This window comes from Pecten maximus, chromosome 15 (assembly GCF_902652985.1).
Source record: "Pecten maximus chromosome 15, xPecMax1.1, whole genome shotgun sequence".
NCBI lineage: Eukaryota > Metazoa > Mollusca > Bivalvia > Pectinida > Pectinidae > Pecten > Pecten maximus.
Window position 1 is genome coordinate 13,595,201 of NC_047029.1, and position 23,866 is coordinate 13,619,066.

Consider the following 23,866-nt stretch of genomic DNA (forward strand, 5'->3'; position numbering starts at 1 on the left):
TTCTTGTTATTAACAAGAAAAAAATATAAGCCCTACTCTTACTATATCAACTAGCCCGAGTTTTCTCTGGCCCTGTCACCATGTAGGGGCCCTACACCTGACATGGTGACAGGGCCAGAGAAAATTCGGACTATAATACCAACAAGGTGTAACACTCGATGAACCGGAAGTGGGGGTAGCTTCGATTCACTTTGAATTTAAGTTTAATCCAATTAAAATATCAAATGCACGTAAACTTCAGTAGCGTATCTTAGTTTATAATCCTTGAATATCAATGTATATTATTCTTTGTCGTATGCCATTGATTTAAAGATGAGAAGATGGATCAAAAGCGATCGTGACAGCCGACGATGCATCGACTGTGGAACGGAAGTAGTCTGTATATTTTAGAGTGGTATGCAAGGGGGCAATCTAATTGGTTGACAACTCTATAAAAATACTAAATATAATTGTCGACCAATCAAGTCTACTTCCGTTCCACAGGCGATATAGTATGAGTATGGTTTATTTTTTTCCTTGCTAATACTAATCAGAAGCAGACGTCTGTGGTTTTTCTCGGAATGCCGATAAACGGATTGGTTTGCCCTATCGTGATTGTGTCCTTGTGCAAGACACTTAGCCCTAATTTATCTGGATGGTATACGACGGGCCTCCCGTATGTTGCTCAGTGAGGTAGCCACCAGCTACTACAAGAATACTCCGCCCCAAAATAACCCTAACAAACACAAAACTCCATCCATCCATCCATCCATCCATCCATCTTACCTCTGAGTTTTTTTGTTTTTGTTTTGTTTTATTTTTCTTTATTTTATGGTAGATGTTAATATAATGTACTTGTTATTGATGACATGATTCCTGCTGTACAGTTTCCGATACGTCAGATGTCTTGAGGGTTACTGGACAGAAGCGACCTCACTCCGGAACTATTCACAAGACTCCGAACTCGTATCTACGACAGCCTTTACCCTTTTTAACTGTATGATACAATGCCTAATGACGGACGGATGCCATTCTATTTCCTATATAGCGGTCACTTCCATTTGTGTACGTCACAGAAAATGGCTGGAACGACAACCGCAGAACTCCTCTTCTGCCTGGAGTCTAAGTAAGTTGGTTTAATGTTGTTAAAGATAATATGTTTTAAATATCACATGTAGTCATTGCCGAGTAAAAATGAGTATGAAGCGAATCAACACCAAACAAACAAAATATGTAAAACATAAAAAATGTATTGGTTCTCTTAAGTATGTCGTTAAAATATAAATTTGACTATTGCTTCTCGTAACATTTGATTGTAGTTCAAAACCTTCAAAAAAATTCAAAAAACTTTCGAAAAGAAGTTTTACTCTTGTTTACGTGAAGAAAAACATACTCATTTAAATCAAAATTTGCGTTATTTTTTCTTATTGAACAACTTCCTGTTTTGTTGCATTGTATTTAAATATTTTAAATTTTTTTAACGCCAGTTCGTTCAAACAATTCAACTTTCCACCTATTTCAATTTACTGCTACGTTTTGGAATTCTAAATCAAAGCAATAACAATTGATATAAGAACAAGTTTTGTGGTAATATTTGAAAACATACGTATTACAAGCGAGAATACATTTCTCTAGATAACAAAAAAAAAAGTTTTTCTTAAAAAAAAAAAATTATAAGAAAAAAGTTTTCTTCTTTCTCACAACACACATGTTAAAATCATTAATTATTTTTCTGCACTCGTTTAATATAAAGAAAATGAATACAAGAAGAACTGAAACTGATTGATGTAGCATATATAGTTCAGATTGCTTAACTATCGAAGGTAAAGTCGTATACTGTACTGAAGCATTACGTATTTCAACTAAACTAAGGACGTTTTAGTTATTTTGTCAAGTGGTCTTTCAAGTAATAATTATTTCTTCCAGTACAAACCTCAGGGAAAGATGCCGGCTGTCCACTCGGATGGCACAGGTTTGAAACATCATGTTTCCTCATTGCCGACGTAGCTATGAACTGGACAGAATCTGTGGTAGGAATATTCTTCCAAAGGCCCGGTCATAAAATAAGTTTTAAAAAGGATTGTCATATAGTCTGTTATTTGTATAAAATAGCGGGATAGTATTATGGTTACAAAGTAGGGCAACTTCATCGGTATTATTTTCTGTATTTTCCTCTTGTTGTTTATTAAGAATGATTACTGGTAAAACGTATCCTGTTTCAATATAAGATGAACGCTGAAAACAATACTATTCTTTGGTAATTACACAACTTTGCATAACGCAATATACTTTACTATACTTTACCTGTGATGTATTGTCTATACTTTATCTGTGATATATTGTCTATACCTTACCTGTGATATATTGTCTATACTTTACCCGTGATATATTGTCTATACTTTACCTGTGATATATTGTCTATATTTTACCTGTGATATATTGTCTATACTTTACCTGTGATATATTGTCTATACTTTACCTGTTATATATTGTCTACACTTTACCTGTGATATATTGTCTATACCTTACCTGTGATACATTGTCTATACCTTACCTGTGATATATTGTCTGTACTTTACCTGTGATATATTGTCTATACTTTACCTGTGATATCTTGTCTATACTTTACCTGTAATATATTGTCTATACTTTACCTGTGGTATATTGTCTATACTTTACCTGTTATATATTGTCTATACTTTACCTGTGATATATTGTCTATACATTACCTGTGATATATTGTCTATACTTTACCTGTGATATATTGTCTATACATTACCTGTGATATATTGTCTATACGTTACCTGTGATATATTGTCTACACTTTACCTGTGATATATTGTCTATACCTTACCTGTGATATATTGTCTATACTTTACCTGTGATATATTGTCTATACTTTACCTGTGATATATTGTCTATACTTTACCTGTGGTATACTGTCTATACTTTACCTGTGATATATTGTCTATACTTTACCCGTGATATATTGTCTATACTTTACCTGTGATATATTGTCCATACTTTACCTGTGATATATTGTGTATACTTTACCTGTGATATATTGTCTATACCTTACCTGAAATATATATTGTCTATACTTTACCTGTGATATATTGTCTATACTTTACCCGTGATATATTGTCTATACCTTACCTGAAATATATATTGTCTATACTTTACCTGTGATATATTGTCTATACTTTACCTGTGATATATTGTCTATACCTTACCTGAAATATATATTGTCTATACTCTACCTGTGATATATTGTCTATACGTTACCTGTGATATATTGTCTACACTTTACCTGTGATATATTGTCTATACTTTACCTGTGATATATTGTCTATACTTTACCTGTGATATATTGTCTATACCTTACCTGAAATATATATTGTCTATACTCTACCTGTGATATATTGTCTATACGTTACCTGTGATATATTGTCTACACTTTACCTGTGATATATTGTCTATACCTTACCTGTGATATATTGTCTATACTTTACCCGTGATATATTGTCTATACCTTACCTGAAATATATATTGTCTCTACTCTACCTGTGATATATTGTCTATACCTTACCTGTGATATATTGTCTACACTTTACCTGTGATATATTGTCTATACTCTACCTGTGATATATTGTCTATACTTTACCTGTGGTATATTGTCTACACTTTACCTATGATATATTGTCTATACCTTACCTGTGGTATATTGTCTATATTAATCTGTGATATATTGTCTATACTTTACCTGTGATATATTGTCTATACTTTACCTGTTATATATATTGTCTATACTTTACCTGTGATAGATTGTCTATACCTTACCTGTGATATATCAAATTGTCCGTACTTTACCTGTGATACATTGTCTATACTTTACCTGTGATATATTGTCTATAGTTTACCTGTGATATATTGTCTACACTTTACCTGTGATATATTGTCTATACTTTACCTGTGGTATATTGTCTATACCTTACCTGTGATATATTGTCTATACTTTACCTGTGATATATTGTCTATACTTTACCTGCGATATATTGTCTATACTTTACCTGTGATATATTGTCAATACTTTACCTGTGATATATTGTCTATACTTTACCTGTTATATATATTGTCTATACTTTACCTGTGATGTATTGTCTATACTTTACCTGTGATATATTGTCTATACCTTACCTGTGATATATTGTCAATACTTTACCTGTGATATATTATCTACACTTTACCTGTTATATATTGTCTATACTTTACCTGTGATGTATTGTCTATACTTTACCTGTGATATATTGTCTATACCTTACCTTTGATATATTGTCTATACTTTACCTGTGATATATTGTCTATACTTTACCTGTGATATATTGTCTATACCTTACCTGTGATATATTGTCTATACTTTACCTGTGATGTATTGTCTATACTTTACCTGTGATATATTGTCTATACTTTACCTGTGATATATTGTCTATACTTTACCTGTGATATATTGTCTATACTTTACCTGTGATATATTGTCTATACTTTACCTGTGATATATTGTCAATACTTTACCTGTGATATATTGTCTACACTTTACCTGTTATATATTGTCTATACTTTTCCTGTGATGTATTGTCTATACTTTACCTGTGATATATTGTCTATACCTTACCTTTGATATATTGTCTATACTTTACCTGTGATAGATTGTCTATACTTTACCTGCGATATATTGCCTGTACTTAACCTGTGATAGATTGTCTATAATTTACCTACGATATATCGTCTACACTTTACCTGTGATATATTGTCTATACTTTACCTGTGATGTATTGTCTATACCTTACCTGTGATATATTGTCTACACTATACCTGTTGTATATATTGTCTATGCTTTACCTGTGATATATTGTCTATACTTTACCTGTGATATATTGTCAATACTTTACATGTGATATATTGTTTATACTTTACCTGTTATATATATTGTCTACACTTTACCTGTGATATATTGTCTGTACTTTACCTGTGATATATTGTCTATACCTTACCTGTGATATATTGTCTATACTTTACCTGTGATATATTGTCTATATTTTACCCGTGATACATTGTCTATACCTTACCTGTGATATATTGTCTGTACTTTACCTGTGATATATTGTCTATACTTTACCTGTTATATATATTGTCTATACTTTACCTGTGGTATATTGTCTATATATTACCTGTGGTATATTGTCTATACTTTACCTGTGATATATTGTCTATACTTTACATGTGATATATTGTCTACACTTAACCCGTGATATATTGTCTATATTTTACCTGTGATATTTTGTCTATACTTTACCTGTGATATATTGTCTATACTTTACCTGTGATATATTGTCTATACGTTACCTGTGATATATTGTCTATACTTTACCTGTGATACATTGTCTATACTTTACCTGTGATATATTGTCTATACTTTACCTGTGATATATTGTCTATACTTTACCTGTGATATATTGTCTATACTTTACCCGTGATATATTGTCTATATTTTACCTGTGATTTATTGTCTATGCTTTATCTGTGATATATTGTCTATACTTTACCTGTGATATATTGTCTATACTTTACCTGTGATATATTGTCTATACTTTACCTGTGATATATTGTCTATACCTTACCTGTGATATATTGTCTATACTTTACCTGTGATATATTGTCTATACTTTACCTGTGATATATTGTCTATACTTTACCTGTGATATATTGTCTATACTTTACCTGTGATATATTGTCTGTACTTTATTTGTGATATATTGTCTATACTTTACCTGTGATATATTGTCTGTACTTTATTTGTGATATATTGTCTATACTTTACCTGTGATATATTGTCTATACCTTACCTGTGATATATTGTCTATACTTTACCTGTGATATATTGTCTATACTTTACCTGTTATATATTGTCTATACCTTACCTGTGATATATTGTCTATACTTTACCTGTGATATATTGTCTATACTTTACCTGTGATATATTGTCTATACTTTACCTGTGATATATTGTCTATACTTTACCTGTGATATATTGTCTATACTTTACCTTTGATATATTGTCTATACTTTACCTGTGATATATTGTCTATACTTTACCTGTGATGTATTGTCTATACTTTACCTGTGATATATTGTCTATACCTTACCTGTGATATATTGTCTATACTTTACCTGTGATATATTGTCTATACTTTACCTGTGATTTATTATCTATACTTTACCTATGATATATTGTCTATACTTTACCTGTGATATATTATCTACACTTTACCTGTGATATATTGTCTATACCTTACCTGTGATATATTGTCTATACTTTACCTATGATATATTGTCTATACTTTACCTGTGATATATTATCTACACTTTACCTGTGATATATTGTCTATACCTTACCTGTGATATATTGTCTATACTTTACCCGTGATATATTGTCTATACTTTACCTGTGATATATTGTCTATACCTTACCTGTGATATATTGTCTATACCTTACCTGTGATATATTGTCTACACTTTTTTCTGTGATATACTGTCTATAATTTACCTGTGATAAATTGTCTATAATTTACCTGCGATATATTGTCTATAATTTACCTCTGATATATTGTCTACACTTCACCTAGACATACTGTCAGAAATGGGACGCCAGGCTGGCCGAGGTGGAAAATGAACTGAAGGCAACATTTCTTCTGGAAATCGCAGTGTGTAGACCAGGTACATATATGTAATAAGATACAGATCTTTCGGCCATGCTACTTCGTTTAGACTACAATGGTTGTCACATCAGGCCGCCTTTATCACGCGATCTTGGAGCCTTTTTGACACATGAAAAAGTATTTTTGTGAACTTGTGTACTTAGGAACACTGAAGTCTTCAAAATACATTTACTGCACCACCGACTTTTACAGCTCATCCATGGCGACGTCTCCAATTTATTTGTGATATCGAGTGTCCCTGCAGGAAAGGAGGACTGCGAGTTCTGTTCACGGAGAGAGAAAACCAAAGCTTATACAGTTATATCCGTGTAATTTTCGTACACGTTATTGACATTACTCCTAAAGTTTGATGATTTTTTTCGTCTTTTAAAAGTAAAAAATAATCGATTGCGCCCCAACGAAATTCTTTCATGCACACTTCTATATTTTGTAAGGAATTGAGTTATTTTAGGGCGCTGTTTTCGTGTTAATTTTTCTCCATCTGTTGGGTGTTAACTGGATACATTTTTATACAATGAGTGTAACTGGTGCGGTTTTGAGAGAAGCCGTGTACCCGCCCGGCGCTGATGTAGCATCTTTTTCCTGTATACACATTGATGGTGCTGATGCATCATGGTCCCATCATCAGGTTTATCCCCCTTCCTTGATTGTTTCGGGCGCTGTCCACTGCATCACTCACTGTCCGCTAGTCCCCCTTTATGACTGAAACAAACTTGGTATGTCATCATAGCGTGTTACACTTTCCACTGTTCATCTCCCTTCCTCCACAGCCAGATTGATGCCCTATCTGATTCTCTGGACAGAAGTCCAATCTGCTTAGGGGGCCGCGGTGGCCGAGTGGTTAAGGTGTCCCGACACGTTATCACTAGCCCTCCACCTCTGGGTTGCGAGTTCTCTGGACAAACGTCCTATCAGGTTTCGCCCCAATGATTCGAACGACACACAGAGCCCTCCGTATATATACACTGCCCAACAAATCCTCGGCATCTCGCCTCCACTGGAAGGTACCACACTTTCAATATTCCCTACTGACAGTCTGCCACCAGATCGAGAGACCGCTTCTCTAATAATCCATCTCGCCTCGATGACTTTCTTCGTGCTGCTCGTCATGCCATCCGTAAAAGCTCTGACTGGAGGTTGTCGTATTCCAATCTTCATCCATGGTCCTCTACTCATCTTCTTCCCAGGCGTCACCATAAGATTCTTGGCCGCGAGGAAATTGATCGCTGACACTGTAAAGCCTGTGACTATTCACTTTTCAATGCGTTGTCACAAGGTTGTGATGTCCGGAACTGTGAACCATGGCCACTGTCGACCGAATCTTTCCAGCAGATGTCATATCTTCTCTGGCCATTGTTGTGGGTTTTTTTTTGTCATTGGGGCTCCAGAGAAGTTGGGACCAGCTTTTGGGAAATTGAACCAAACGCATTTGTTAGGTTCAACCATATGAAAACCAGCGCTTCTTTCCCTCCTTCGATTCTCTGAATACCTGGGTTAGGACATTTGTATATTTAAGATACATTTCAATAGACTCCATATATTTCCGTTTTATAAAGTTAAGTCAATGAGTTAGAAACTAAGACAATTAATCATGAAACATAATTTATTCATTGTTATATGATACATGATGTTAATATTGTCCATGCAACACATGAGGAAGGCTTTGAGTTCTGTCCCCTGGCCGAGACATACCAGAGTTTTTAAAAACGGTAGTTGCTGCTCCTGCTTTGCGCTCAGCATACACGGAGTGGGACGACTGGTTCGCCCATTGTCAGTATAATGTGACCGGGTGGGGTGTCCTTCTGGGTGTCTTCGGCAGTATGCTTCAGTGAGGTAGCACTATAAATCGGCAAAAGTTCCGGCATATCACAAGGAGACTTAACCCGAACATACCGCAGCCTCCCAAAACACACATACGCACTCAACACACGCATGCATGTCGCACGCCCGGGAGGCCGTCCTTAAATGACCTTAGCTGTTAATAGGACGTTAAAAAAAAAAAAAAAAAACCAAAGCAACACATAAATGTTAACTATCTGTATATTCCGTAGGATTAATTGGTATGTGGTTGGGTGCATCCGACAGCGTTGAGGAAGGTACCTGGGTATGGACAACTACCGGTTCTTCGATGTCGACATACTATGGCTGGAAAGCAGGACAGCCGAGCAGTTCTGGCGGACTGGGACCAAACGCTGACTGCTTAAACATGCCCAAGTACTATGATTTTCTTTGGGATGACTTTAACTGCGGGGGAGCAATGTCCCCTCTATGCGAGAAACTAGATAAATGAACTGGTTAAAATTGCACTAGTGCAAATCTCAATGGAGAGATGTACAAATACATGTAGAATAATGGATATATCTGAAATAGATTAAACTATAATCCTATAGTATATATTTATCTATCTTCGAGTGCTAATTCCGTTTGAAACTCTTTTTTTTCAAATACTAGTGACTGTCAAGAGTGAGAGATGAATTAATATAAATTGTTTAGCTTTTTTTCAGTTCAAAGGAAAATATTGATACTTATATACAGTGCTTGTTGTAAACATTTGAATAAAATATAGCTATGATTGTTATTCACTGAAGGCATTTTTTCTACAATTCCTATTTGACATTGGATGATGAATGGGCTTCATCTTTATATGACCTTGGATGTCGTGTTGACACAAACATTATCTGACCTTAGCTGTTGTGTTGACAATCATTATATGACCTTTGCTGTTGTGTTGACACAATCATTATATGACCTTGGATGTCGTGTTGACACAATCATTATATGACCTTAGCTGTTGTGTTGACACAATTATATGACCTTTGGTGTTGTGTTGACACAATCATTATATGACCTTAGCTGTTGTCAATCTTTATATGACCTTAGCTGTTGTGTTGACAATCATTATATGACCTTGGATGTCGTGTTGACACAATCATTATATGACCTTTGCTGTTGTGTTGACACAATTATATGACCTTATCTGTTGTGTTGACACAATCTTTATATGACCTTAGCTGTTGTGTTGACACAATTATATGACCTTAGCTGTTGTGTTGACACAATCATTATATGACCTTAGCTGTTGTGTTGACACAATCATTATATGACCTTAGCTGTTGTGTTTGACACAATCATTATATGACCTTAGCTGTTGTGTTTGACACAATCATTATATGACCTTAGCTGTTGTGTTTGACACAATCATTATATGACCTTAGCTGTTGTGTTTGACACAATCATTATATGACCTTAGCTATTGTGTTTGACACAAACATTATATGACCTTGGATGTCATGTTGACACAATCATTATATGACATTAGCTGTCGTGTTGACACAATTATATGGCATTAGCTGTTGTGTTGACAATCATTATACGATCTTAGCTGTTGTGTTGAAAATCATTTAGCTGTTGTGTTGACAATCATTATATGACATCAGCTGTTGTGTTGACACATTTATATGACATTAGCTGTTGTGTTGACAATCATTATACGATCTTAGCTGCTGTGTGGAGTTTAAGGGTTTCACGTCATATGAGGACGGTTGTCGAGTGGGCACCTGAAGTAAGAAAACAGGAAAGAATTGAAGATCCCAAGTATTGCTATGGGACAAGAAGATCTCTGCAATGTTCCATCAATAGAAGACGCGGAAGAAACCTCCGATCCCTCAGGGTTTACATAAAGAATGAGTTATATGAGGCTGTTTGGATATCTGAAGTATGTCCTAGGGGACAGTCTTTCTGGTGGTAATCATATATACATGCATATTGATTTCCCCCAATAAAGTACAAAAGCATTATAACCGATCAGACATTTTCAATAACTAACTCAGTGTGTGACAAACATTTAACGACCCAAATAACTATAGGGGTATCACTTTCACTCATGTTATATAAAATTGTTTGAAAAAAATGATACATTATAGAGTTTTGAAGAAATATACTGAATTAGAATTTCTGCATCCACTGCAGCAGGGCTTTCAAAATCGTCTTGGTAGTATAACTGCAGCATATGTGGCAAAAGGAATACATATGGCATTACCTCAATATATATTTCATGTCAGATTTTGTAAAATGTTTCTTTCTCGAAGACACTGATCAAACGGATATAACAAGTCCTACATGTGTCCAGTTGGCGGAGAACAAGTTGGAGATCTTGATGCTAGTGGCTGTAGACAAAGTTTACATGTTGCTCTCCGACATGAGCTGGAAACTATAAACTGCACCTGATGTGTATCAACTATGATATTCCGATCATTCTCCGAATCGGAAAATGTTATAATCATTTGTATATTGTTTGATTTTTATTTAAATTGTTTGTATTTAGAGAAAAAAAAAAGTTTGTCTTTATAAAACTTTATAAACTCAAAGTAGACAAGAAACTGCCAATGTATAATATAGCATATCTCTTATTGCAAGACGTTTACACAGCGCAATCTGCAATCAACTTCGCCGTTTCGAACCGTGGATGTCTACATGATACCGATATATCAAAGCAACTGACAAACATCAAGCCTTAGTATTATTTATCCGATGAGCATAGCATTAAATGGGATGGACTCTTGATGCAAACTTACAAGGAGTGTTTCGATGACAAGGAGGTGAGTACGGAAAATGGGCAAAATAGACGGTGGTAATATGGGATACGAAAGTCCTCCATCTTTATCCGAGAGACAAATCACACTTGACGACGATCTACAACAAATTAAACAATACGAAAACGTTTGATCAATATGTCAATCAAAGGATCTATTTCGTTTAACGGATTCACCAGATGCTATGAAAGGAATTCTCGTCATTCATGCTCAAAAGACAATTACTGCATTTATTTCTCGATTGAAGGAAATGTGACATATCAAATCTAAAAAGGTCATATCCGAACGAATTTAGGTTGGAGGTAAATCACGTCTGGCCGGTATTTGCTATCAATACGTTACACTTTTGAACAAAAAAATACTCAAATTACTATAGCCGAAACTGGCCGGTACATTTTTTAACAAAACACGTTATTCAAATGTGTACCATAGCCGAAACCGGTCGGTACACTTTTGAACAAAAATCAATTCAAATGTGTAATATAGCCGAAACCGGCCGGTACATTTTTTTTAACAAAACGTTATTCAAACGTGTACCGACACCGGTCGGTACACTTGAATATAAAATGAGTTAAATATGTATCACCGACGAGTAACGCGGTACATTTTTAACTACAAAATGTATCAAAATGTGTACAATGTTCGCAATCGGTTGGTCACAGTTAGCGTAAAAATATATTTAATGTGTCCCGCCGATATCGTCCAACATGTTATTTTTCATCATTTTTGCAATATATTAGCTCTTGAAAGTGTAAAGATTACAAGCAGGATATGGTTGTCACACACCGACATTTGTTGGTAAATATATTATACATGTAGTTTGAATTACGCGCGTGTATGCACGATAGTTAACTCAGGTAAGTACGGAAGTGGACGACTGCGCATGTATACAGGTTGGAAACAGATTTCAAATACAGGTGTGATACAGGTGTGCAGGTTTAAGTTCATTAATAAGTCTACTTTATTTTAGGTTAGTTTATTGATATGTCTGTACTGTGTTTATTGTACAATAAGCGATATATTGGTGTATAGCAACGCTATTATATGATTTAGGTCAGGTGTTCGGTAGCGAGTTGTTTACAGGTAAGGAATGCATGCACGGAGGTGAGCGAGTACGAGTATTATATCGGGTGTGCGTGATTTATTTACGAATACCTTATGGGAAATGTCAGTGATTAGATATATTAAAGTGTACAATTAGTAAAAGTTATTCATAATTGTGTATGTATTGAACATGTATGCAGTGATAACTGTGGGTGTTCCCGTATGTTTACACGGTGAGGTATGTACCACAGGTACTTGGGGTCAGGAACTAAAGTTATAATGGAATTGTCCAATTTTAATTTGTAACATCATTTCTTGTCTATTTATGCACCGATACTACATTGAAATCGATTATAAAGCGCTTTTTAAAAAAAAACCACCCGTTTCTTGTTGTTATAATATAGAGGGTGTTTTTTTTTTTTTTAAAGCGCTTTATAATCGATTTCAATGTTGTATCGGTGCATAAATAGACAAGAAATGATGTTACAAATTAAAATTGGACAATTCTATTATAACTTTAGTTCCTGACCCCAAGTACCTGTGGTATGTACGTGGTTGTACGCTGTGGAATGTAAAAGTAAACAGGTTAGAATGTTATATTTTAATAAGTCTTATTGTATATATTAATAATAACAATTAGTCATAGGATGTTATTATTATGTTGTAGCTTTTTCCGCTGTCATATCTTCGATATGGTGAATGCTGACGACATCAGAAACTATGGACGCCGATACTGAGCTTCATTATTGTTGTCGACCTACTGTTGGTACATTGATGGGCGTCAGAATCTACGGAAACCTGTATGTTACACACATATTAATGTGTAATTGATGGAAACCTGTATGGTCACGCATATCGATGTGTAATTGATGGAAACCTTTGTGATATCGACCCATTCCAGGGCTTATATTAAGGTCATGTGATTTGACCTGTGACAGGCTATGTTTCTGGGCTATCTTTCTGGTACATCTGTGTGATGTTTTGTGGAGATGAGGACATGCGGAAGCTGAACTACAGATCAGCTATATGGACTCATTGTTCAGGATCATGGACAACATTGTATTGGATGAAGAGGCAAATGTTAGATGATGAACTGTGACATTGTGGAAAACTACAGACTGATTTTAGGTGTTGTTCATAGGACAGTGTGGTGTATATAAAAAATATATATCTATTATGTAATATATTCTTTGCTAATGGGGCATAGTTTCAATGTTGTAGGTGTGAGAGGATTGTGTATATAGTGTATGCTTGGGGATATTTGCGTGTGTTAGGATTAATCAGCTGTATATAAATAAATAAATGAATATATTTGTAATCAGCTGCAACTTGTTTATTATTTCATGATTGCAAGCAATAACATCCGGTTACGTTAACAATGGTACTTTTTAAACAATAAAAGTAGACAAATGTATACCATGCAAAAGTGTAACGCGGTACACTTTTAATAGTAAAAGCAGTCAAATATGTACTATGCAAAGGTGTAACGCGGTACTTTAAAAGTGTCTGAAACACAACCAATGAAACTTGGCAGATATTCAAAATGAAAATATAGGATATTGGGAATAAGTATGTGCCAACAAAGTTAATTAAACCAGACAAAAACAACAGACACACTGACACATTTCCCGTTAACCTAAAATCAGAAAAAAAAATAAAACTGAAAAACCGGCTTTCAAAACAAATGGTATCTACATCGAACCTTAATGTAAAAAGAAATACATCGAAGTGAGAAACTGGTCAAAGCGATGACGTGGAAGTTACGCAAGGATTATGAAAAGACATTTGCAGAAAATGCAAAAACGGACCCAAAAATGATATGGAAATATATAAACTCAAAACCAAAAGACAATTGTGGAAATCGGAGAGCTATATGAAAATCCAAACGAAAATAAGTCGAGGAAAGTAATTGTGGATAAAGAAAATAAGTCGAGGAAAGTAATTGTGGATAAAGAAAACACAGATGTCCTCGCTAACTTCTCCAAAGAAGAGGACAGGGAGAACCCTACCCTGCCACTTAAAGAAATCCGAAACATCATAACAAAACTCACGATTACTAGCGGAATGGTTATGAAGATACTAAATAATCTGAAACCAAACAAATCTCCAGGACTAGACAACATGTATCCGGAATTTCTAAAAAGGCCCTCTTGCTTTAATTTTCAACCAAACACTAAAAAAAAAAGGATCTGTTCCCGAATATTGTTAAAGAGCTCGAGTATGCGATATATACAAGAAGGGAGACAAATACGTTTCAGGGAACTATGGTCTGGATCTATCAGTTTGACATCAGTCGTCTATAAGACATCCTCGCTATCCAAGGCTTCTTGATTACGTTACACTCCACGTTCTTGGTTCGTGGAGTGCAACGTAATCAGAAGCCTAGGCTAGCGAAGATGTCTTTACGGTGATGGCAACACTAATGCGCGATCACAGGGATAAATTCATGAGGGCAAACCATATGTTTGCTTCGAGACAATACGGCTTTATATCTAGACGATCTACATCACTGCAACTACTAGAAGTTCTAGATAAAAGCACTGAGGCGATTGACAAAGGCTTTTGTGTAGACTGTATATACATTTATGTTATACATCTTCAGGACGTCAAACAGGTCACGACATGAATTCGTGATATTTATTAACGATCTACCAGAAATAGTAAACTAGGATATTTACATGTTTGCCGATGACACAAATATTCTTAAAGTCATTAAAAAGCAAGAGGACTCAAAAATAGCAACGGTTTTTAATTTCGTTAAATACCCAATGCAGTACCTCACTAATAAAACCTGTTTCGAAGCCAGCCTTTGGTGTCTGCGGTCAAGCATGACGGTGTTACAATAGGATTTACTGAGAGTGTTGTCTCAATAGCCCTGGTTTTAGCACCATCCCAATGCTTTAAACAAGATTAATAATATATATGAAAAGTGAGTGCAAGCTCGCAAAATATGGGCATATACGCCCAGGTGTGATTTATATTACCGTAGTCGCTTCGTAAGAACGGTGATTTTATGTCAGAAGTGTGGTCATGAACCTTAAACAGCTAAAAACAAATAAAGTTGGTATCCCCTTGACTTCCGTCCCATATGACCCTTGCTGTTGGTTTTCAACATAGTTGTTTGTGTCTCAATAATATCTATATGACCTTACTCGTTTGTGTCTTCCCAGTTTAATTACACTCTATGTTTACCTTCAGTTACATAATGTAATTGAATGCGATGATTTAAAACAATTACCAATTTATTTCTCAGCCCTGCGTGAGGACGGCAAGTTGCTAACACCGAAGGAATCTGTAGCTGACCTGATACAGATACTGGAGGACAACACCTTTGATAACGCTGAATACGTGAACAGCTATATTAAGAAATCCAAACCATATACGTACTGACAAATATTATCAGCAGTAATTTTGACTCTGCTGGTCCGAAGAACCGCTGAGCTTATGTCGTGACGCAGCGTCCCTCGTTCGTCTGTCGTCCGTCAACTTTTCGTAAAAACCATTTCTTGTCATGAACTATTGAGAGCATTTCGACAAAATTTGGTCTGAAGCATCCCGGGGTGGAAGAAAATAAATGTTGTATAAACGATAGGTCTGACATCCTAGGAGCAAGAGTCGGGGCCTATAAGAGTTACATGGAACAATTTATTAAAGTCTTTAATTTAAGTGTTTCTCCATAATCACTGCAATTTAAAGATGAGCGATACATGCCCAGAGTGCCTCTTGTTAAGACAATTTTTGTGCAAGGGTAATTTGATACTTTATTTCGAAGGGTAAACAGACCTATAACTATTAAAGTTTATAGTAACTGAGAATAACTATCAATGTATTCATTGTAATGATATATAATATGTTTATTCGGATAAGTGTTTATTAATGATGCATGCGTATATCATCATAATGTCGTAAGATATTTTAACAAGAATCTTCTTACCTGTACGAAAAAGTAACCAATAAAAGAAACTAAGGATACTAGCGTCAAAATGTTATTTTCTATTTACTGAAATATATTAATGTGTGTGTATATATATATATATATACATATATTATTTATGAATTATTCGTGAAGAATAAAAACAACAGAGATTACCAAAATAATAAACAAAACGGTAATTATCCCAGCCAAACCAATGTTTGTGAGGATATACCAACGGATTCCTGGGCGTTTAAGGAGCATGTATCAGCAACCGTTCACAATATCTTCACAAAACTTACTGCACATATCAATTAAGATCTTTAATAGTGCCTTTGATTTAGTATTACTTTCAACATTTCCATGGTTATAGAACCAGTGAGTCAAAATAATCATCAATTTTCAATTTTCCCCTCCCCAACCTTGACTTATATCATCAATATATACTACCAATCCTGCAGGCATAATACCCTCGTTTTGAACTATTTGAATTTTCATCTTGTACATTGGAATGACTATGTGTGGATGGATGTAGATGAGGATGATAATTATATATAATGTTTCAATGATTATGAAATTTTGAATGATTAGAATTATGACGATGATGACGACGACGACGATGATGATGACGATGACGACGACGACGACGATGATGATGGTGGTGTGATGAACAATTTGTGTGATGATGCTGGATTTAACGATGAAGACAATAACCGTGTTGAGACGATACCTAAATCAGTGCTAAAAATACATTACAAGTTATCTCCCTTACACAGAACGCTCACACCCACGTGACTCCATTCGGCTCATCAACCGAGGAAAACCCATCAACGCATTTTTATTAAATCTTTTTATGATATAGGCTCTTTTAACACTTATATCTTAATTCCAATTCACTATTTACAAGAATACAGTTACATGACTAATGGGCCATGGTCCTACAAATTATCACACAAGTCCCTGTGATACCAAGCTTGACAAAATACTCGAAAAGAAAGAAAAAAAACACCCTAAAACCCTACATGAAGTTCTTATTCTAGAAGTTGTACCATTATTGTGAATCCCTCCACAAAATTTCAATAGGTCTACTTCCAGCAAAACCCTTATAGATTTCAACAACTGTCCATGGCTCGAGTTAGCCTTCGAGTTAGCGAGGGGCAAATAGTCTCCCCTGTTTGCGAGATGCATTCATGTGGTGAATGTGTGTGTTTGGGAAGCTGTGATGTTATGTTTGTGTTGTCTCCTTGTGATAGCGCGGAACAAATGCCGATTTTATAGTGATACTTCACTGAGGCATACTGCCAGAAAGACACCTCACTCGGTCACAACAGGCTGACCAAGCATGAGCGCTAAACAGAAGTAGCAGTAACGGTATGTCTCGCCTAGGGGAGAGAACCAATGCCTACCTCATGCAAACATGGGCGAAGGCTCAACACTAAAGGTCAAAAGTGAGTCAGTGTCAGGGACACTGAAAAGAAATATCCATAGCTGAGGGATAATAAATATATGGTTACCATTTCGTCACACAGACGTTCTGGTGAACATGATTTTCGCCCACACTGCCAGAATTTGTCAAAGAGACCATTCGGCCTTGAAACGTTGCAACGACACTCGTACGTATTGTTACGTATACTTTTTTGTGTGTAAATATCAACTTTGTATATCTAGGGATTACTCAAATTCTTTCGTCTTATACGGGTTTCGCATCATTTGGGGTAGTATTCCAATGTGCCACACCATAATTTAAAGCCATATACTCCCAAAGAAATGTTTACATTTCGAGCTCTTTACAGTTTTTCAGACTTAATATATACCCAACAAATTATCGCGAATCAAACACTAGAGGAAACGCGTGTTTATGAAAGTATACGGGGAATTCCCAAAAAAATAATAACTGGGTCCGACAGACCAAGTTTCTATAAGAAATAATCCCATAATGCAATGGACGGTTAGTCTATACAAAATGGCGGAACGCCCAATGCGTTAGCCTGCCAAAACACAGACATATTTTGCCAAAAAGAACCGTATAAGGGACTGGAATTTGCCAAACCCGAGTATTTCCTTAGAAAAGGAAATGATTCGTTAGAACTTAGCGAGAGAAAAAAAGGGAATAGACCCGACTTCCGATTTTGCCGGACGTCTATTGGATCGCTGGTTACCTTTTGAACATTGTAAACTTCACCGATCTAAAATGTTTATCGATGTTTTGTTGTATGCATATTGCTACATTTTAGAATTAAGCATTTAGATGAATGTTTGTTTATTTTGTTCAATTATTACGAGAATGTTCTGTTTATATGTCTACATTGTAAATGAAAGCATTATTAGGCAAAGTTCACGTATACTCGATATGTAAACAACGGCTATGTGTGTAGTAAATATGCAGTGCACGTTGTTAAAGCCTCGTTCTCGGTTCCGTGACAAATCTCGCGATATAAATAAATGCGGCGAGTTATTTTTATACTCTGAAGTCTCAAGGACTCTCCCCTGTCAAGCGTCCAGGCCAGTGGTCTTTTTAGTGTTAGGAGAGCGTGAATTGATTGCCATTGATACATGTTGGCAACTAGACTTTTAGGTTATTTGGGAGTATGTGGCTTTAAATATCAACAAGAGATCCCAGAGGGATCTTGGCGCCCACCATTGAATGATCTTCATATGTTCTATGTCAGATTGATCTTCTCCCTACTTTTTCCTTCATTTTACTAATCTGTGCAAATTGAGAAACATCCCTCCAGTACCTTTCAAACAAGGGACTCCTAGCTATATATGAAATTTAGATTTAAGCGATAATGGCTGTTTGTTTGCGAGATTGTTTTCAGGACAGACTGGTCCCAAAATGCAATATGAGGCACCAAGGGGAACCTACATATGAAATTTGAGAAAGATCCCTTCAGTACTTTCTCAGAAATAGCGATAACAAACTTCAATTGTCAAAATCCAAGATGGCTGTCTGTCGGCCATGTTGTTTTCCAATTGGTCTCAAAATGCAATATACATAACGAGGCACCAAGGGGAACCTACATATGAAATTTGAGAAAGATCCCTTCAGTACTTTCTCAGAAATAGCGGTAACAATCTTCAATTGTCAAAATCCAAGATGGCTGCCTATCGGCCATGTTCTTTTCCGATTGGTCTCAAAACGCAATATACATAACTAGGCACCAACGGGAACCTACATATGAAATTTGAGAAAGATCCATTCAGTACTTTCTCAGAAAAAGCGATAACAAACTTCAATTGTCAAAATCCAAGATGGCTGCCTGTCGGCCATGTTGTTTTCCGATTGGTTTCAAAATGCAATATGCATAACTAGGCACCAAGGGAAACCTACATATGAAATTTGTGAAAGTTCCATTCAGTACTTTCTCAGAAATAGCGATAACAAACTTCAATTGTCAAAATCCAAGATGGCTGCCTGTCGGCCATGTTGTTTTTGATTGGTCTCAAAATGCAATTTGCATAAAAAAAGCACCAAGGGAAACCTACATATGAAATTTGAGAAAGATCCCTTCAGTACTTTCTGAGAAATAGCGATAACAAACTTCAATTGTCAATATCCAAGATGACCTCCTGTCGGCCGTGTTGTTTTTCGATTGGTATCAAATCAGAATATGCACTTTAGGCACCAAGGGGAACCTACATATGAAATTTGAGAAAGATCCCATCAGCATTTTCTCAGAAATAGCGATAACAAACTTTAATTGTCAAAGTCCAAGATGGCTGCCTGTCGGCCATGTTGTTTTCCGATTGGTCTCAAAACGCAAAATGCATAACTAGGCACCAAGGAAAACCTACATATGAAATTTGAGAAAGATCTCTTCAGTACTTTCTGAGATATAGATATAACAAGAATTGTTTACGGACGGAGGGACGGCCGGACGGACGGACGGACGGACGGACCACGGACCACGGACGCAGGGCGATTTGAATAGCCCACCATCTGATAATGGTGGGCTAAAATACAACATTGGACATTGTATATAGATCTATGTGGTATTCAATCTTTTATTTAGGCCTACAATTACCTAAAGTCAGATCGCGCTACTCACGTTTTGCGGCAGCTGAGAAAAAATCACTGACTTGTGTTTGTTTAAATCGACCAGATCTGACTTTGTTGATATATCCAAGTCTGTCAAACGTTTGAGTCATTGACCGGCCTCGCGATCAGTAACGTACATGTATGTGTCAACGCCATCGTCATCATATCATCATGAACAGTTTTGCTTTCGTTTTTTGGGTGGCGTCTCCATAGAGTAAAGCATACATGTTGTCTTTGTTAACCCTACAACGAAATGAATAAAAATGGTATGTTTTACATTGTATACTTGAACACTATTCACTCAACTGTATGTATGCCTATAGCCACCCGGAACTTCTCGAGTGTGACTACGCAACACAACACAGAAGTACGCTATCTGTGTGTTGGTACGTAACAAAGATTACGAAAACTTACCTGTGTCACACTTTGCTGACTCTGTATTTGCAAACTGATGGATCTTAAATAGGTCAGTGTATGTTGGGTAAACTGCATACGTGGCGTACAGCTGCATACACTGAGATTATGCTAATATAACGACATTGTGTGCGATATGCAATGCACTTATTGGAAGGCTGGTTATTAATAGTTACATAGTCCAAATATAAAGAAAGTGTTTTAATATTAGTGGTGGTATTGATACAAGTACCTATATCATATTTCCCAGCAACATCCTGACACATAGCCCCGATCAAAATATCCTGCAGCACATGTGCCCTTTACATTGACAGTATGAAAACATGTTTAACATCATGTGTTATGGTAAATGCTACTAGAGTCGCAAGGATAATAGTGTCTGATTACAGTCCAACCCGGTTACGACGCATTTCTAGGAACCACTTAGATGCTTTTGTCTTATGCGGGTTTCGTACTTTCAATGTGCCACACCTAACAAGCACAGCACACGTACAATCTGTATACACAAGATTCACATTACATTTAGCTATTGGAATTTCGGAGGTACGGACGTGAACTGTGACAATTGCGTGTTGTTCAATACATTACGTACTGTGGAAGTTATATTATAATATCAATTTAAAGACGACATGGAGAAACGAGAGAACATTTTCCTCAAGAAGAGTTTTGTAGCCATTACCGGAGCCAGTAGAGGACTTGGTAGATGCATAACTCTGCAGTTTGCGGTCAAATTCCCTCCTAATTCCGTCTTGGTATTGATGGCCAGGAATGTGGAGGCTTTGGAAAGTGTCAGGACGGAATTGAAAGCAACGACTCCCAATATAACGGTATTAGTTCGACAGTATAACCAAGGAGAAACCGATGAAGGATATTTTAATGGAATATTTGACAGTCTGCTTACTGAAAACAAACTTTCAAAGGGTGATTTTGAACAGGTGATGCTTGTTCATAACTGTGCTACAACCGGTGACATAGAAAATGCCGCGCTTCAGTTGTGTGACGTCAACCGCGTACGATCTTACTATGACATAAATCTGTGCGGCATGATTCTACTCAACACAAACTTCTTCGCAACATTTTGTGATCCTTCATTATCTCGAGCCGTGGTCAATATAACGTCACTTGCTTCTCAGCGTCCAATGCCGTCTCTACACCTTTACTGCGCAGGTACATTGAAATAATCTTTTAACAGACACCATTTTCCATAATGTGTTCCTAACGATGGTTTTAATTCCAAATTCGATATTCAATTCTATAACATAACTATTTTGTCTAGTATGGAGGGGTTGGGGGTGGGATGGGTGGGGGGGTTACCTTCTGAAGTGAGTGATCGACCTTTACATTTTGTCAGAGGGATGACCTTGTGTTTGTGTGATTGACCTTCATATCTTTTTTATTTCAGGCAAAGCTGCCCGTGATATGTTCTTCCGAGTCCTTTCTGCCGAAGAACCATCTATTCGGATTCTGACATACGCTCCAGGTGCTGTTGACACAGACATGATGCGAGACATGGAAGCAAATGTATCCTCAGCATCATTACGTAAAGCGCTAAACGGTTAGTCAGTTTTCTTTGTGATTTTATTGGTTGTAACACCTTTGTTTTATGTTCAATGATTTTATTTCTTTACATCCAATGAAACTATGATAAATAAGTATTTGAATGTCTTTGCTATATGTTACTACATGTCGATTGCCACCTTTCCATTTCAATTCGCGTACGTGTCATTGGAACACGGGCACATGTTACGATGTATGGAGGGGTCTTATTGGGTGTATTGTGGAGGATACTACGATATATAGAAAGTGGTTATTGTTCATTATCGAACAAAATAGGTCAGTGGCCAGTTGAAAGCTCGCGAAGAGAAAATCTATTCATACATATAGAAGGCATATGATCTCAATTAAATTATGCTCTATTTTTATTGCAACCTATGTTGGTGCAGAAATTGTGCGATGATATGAAATAGTAGAAACTGTCATGACTTAGGTATATCTATAGGTCTAAGTGCCTTCCCCATTCATCCACTATGACCCTTCTGTACATCGTAACGTGTGCATGTGACTGGAAAGCTCTGAAGTGAAGCGTGCACAATCCCACTGTGTATTATCATGTTATGCGACTAAAAGTGTGCCCCTGCAAAATCGGGGACTACCAGATAGTTCAATGTAGAGACTGATCCGCCAGTATATAACCATAGTTGTTAGTGACCCCTCTAGAACAGTCTTTTAGAACAGCCATTTCTTACCCTGACTGTTGGTGATAAATTAGGGATCTTAACCCTTCTATTCTTTCTCACAAATTTCTTCTATTTCCTATGCCTCCCAGTTTTATTACACTCTATATTTACATATAGTTACACAATGTAATTGTATGCTATGACTTAAAACAATTACCGATTTATTTCTCAGGCCTACGTGAGGACGGCAAGTTGCTTACACCGGAGGAATCTGTAGCCGACCTGATACAGGTACTGGAGGACAACACCTTTGATAACGCTGAATACGTGAACAACTATATTAAGAAATCCTAACCATATACTGACAAATATGTATAGCAGTAATCCGAAGATCCGCTGAGCTTATGTCGTGGCGCGGCGTCCCTTGTCCGTCAACTTTTCGTAAATACCGCTTCTTGTCATGCAGTATTGAGCGCATTTCGACCAAATTTGGTCTTAAGCATCCTGGGGTTGGGGGTGGGGGGTGGGGTGTGGGGGTGTGGGGGTGGGGGGAACAAATGTATAGACGAGAGGGTCTGGCATCCTAGGAGCAAGAGGCGGGGCCTATAAGAAGGGAAGGTAACACATTTTTATAAAGTCTTAAATGTTAAGTATTTCCCCATATTCAATGCTATTTCAAGATGAGCGATACATGCCCAGAGGGCCTCTTGTTACATCATTAGACAATTTTTGTGCAAGGATTATTTGATACCGGATTATTTCGAAGGCCTATATCCATTAAAAAGTTCATAGTAGCTGACAATAGCTATCAATGTATTCATTGTAATGATATATAATATGTTGTTTATTCGGATAAGTGTTTAATTATGATTGAGGTATATACCATATATACATAAATAGTTTTAACGAGAATCTTCTTACGTGTACACAAA

General features: G+C 36.3%; 1 protein-coding gene across 2 annotated transcripts; it reads left to right on the plus strand.

Moving 5' to 3' along the window:
• The first annotated feature begins 462 nt into the window (after nt 1-462).
• LOC117343119 (sepiapterin reductase-like) lies at nt 463-23,436 on the plus strand. Of its 2 annotated transcripts, XM_033905432.1 has the most exons (5): nt 463-1,105; nt 1,906-2,009; nt 6,663-6,753; nt 22,160-22,312; nt 23,167-23,436. In XM_033905432.1, the coding sequence occupies exons 1-5, from the start codon at nt 979-981 to the stop codon at nt 23,286-23,288; spliced, it is 597 nt and encodes a 198-aa protein (XP_033761323.1). In that variant the 5' UTR covers nt 463-978; the 3' UTR covers nt 23,289-23,436. The 2 variants fall into 2 exon arrangements, with proteins under 2 accessions (XP_033761323.1, XP_033761322.1); XM_033905431.1 differs by lacking the exons at nt 463-1,105; nt 1,906-2,009; nt 6,663-6,753 and adding an exon at nt 21,319-21,924.
• Nucleotides 23,437-23,866: the final 430 nt, after the last annotated feature.

Bases quoted from the DNA above. Each gene is read 5' to 3' on its own strand.
- LOC117343119 (XM_033905431.1), top strand. From the start codon at position 21,387: ATGGAGAAACGAGAGAACATTTTCCTCAAGAAGAGTTTTGTAGCCATT. The intron at 21,925-22,159 runs GTACATTGAAAT...TTTTTATTTCAG, and splicing joins TCTACACCTTTACTGCGCAG to GCAAAGCTGCCCGTGATATG. The intron at 22,313-23,166 runs GTTAGTCAGTTT...TTTATTTCTCAG, and splicing joins ATTACGTAAAGCGCTAAACG to GCCTACGTGAGGACGGCAAG.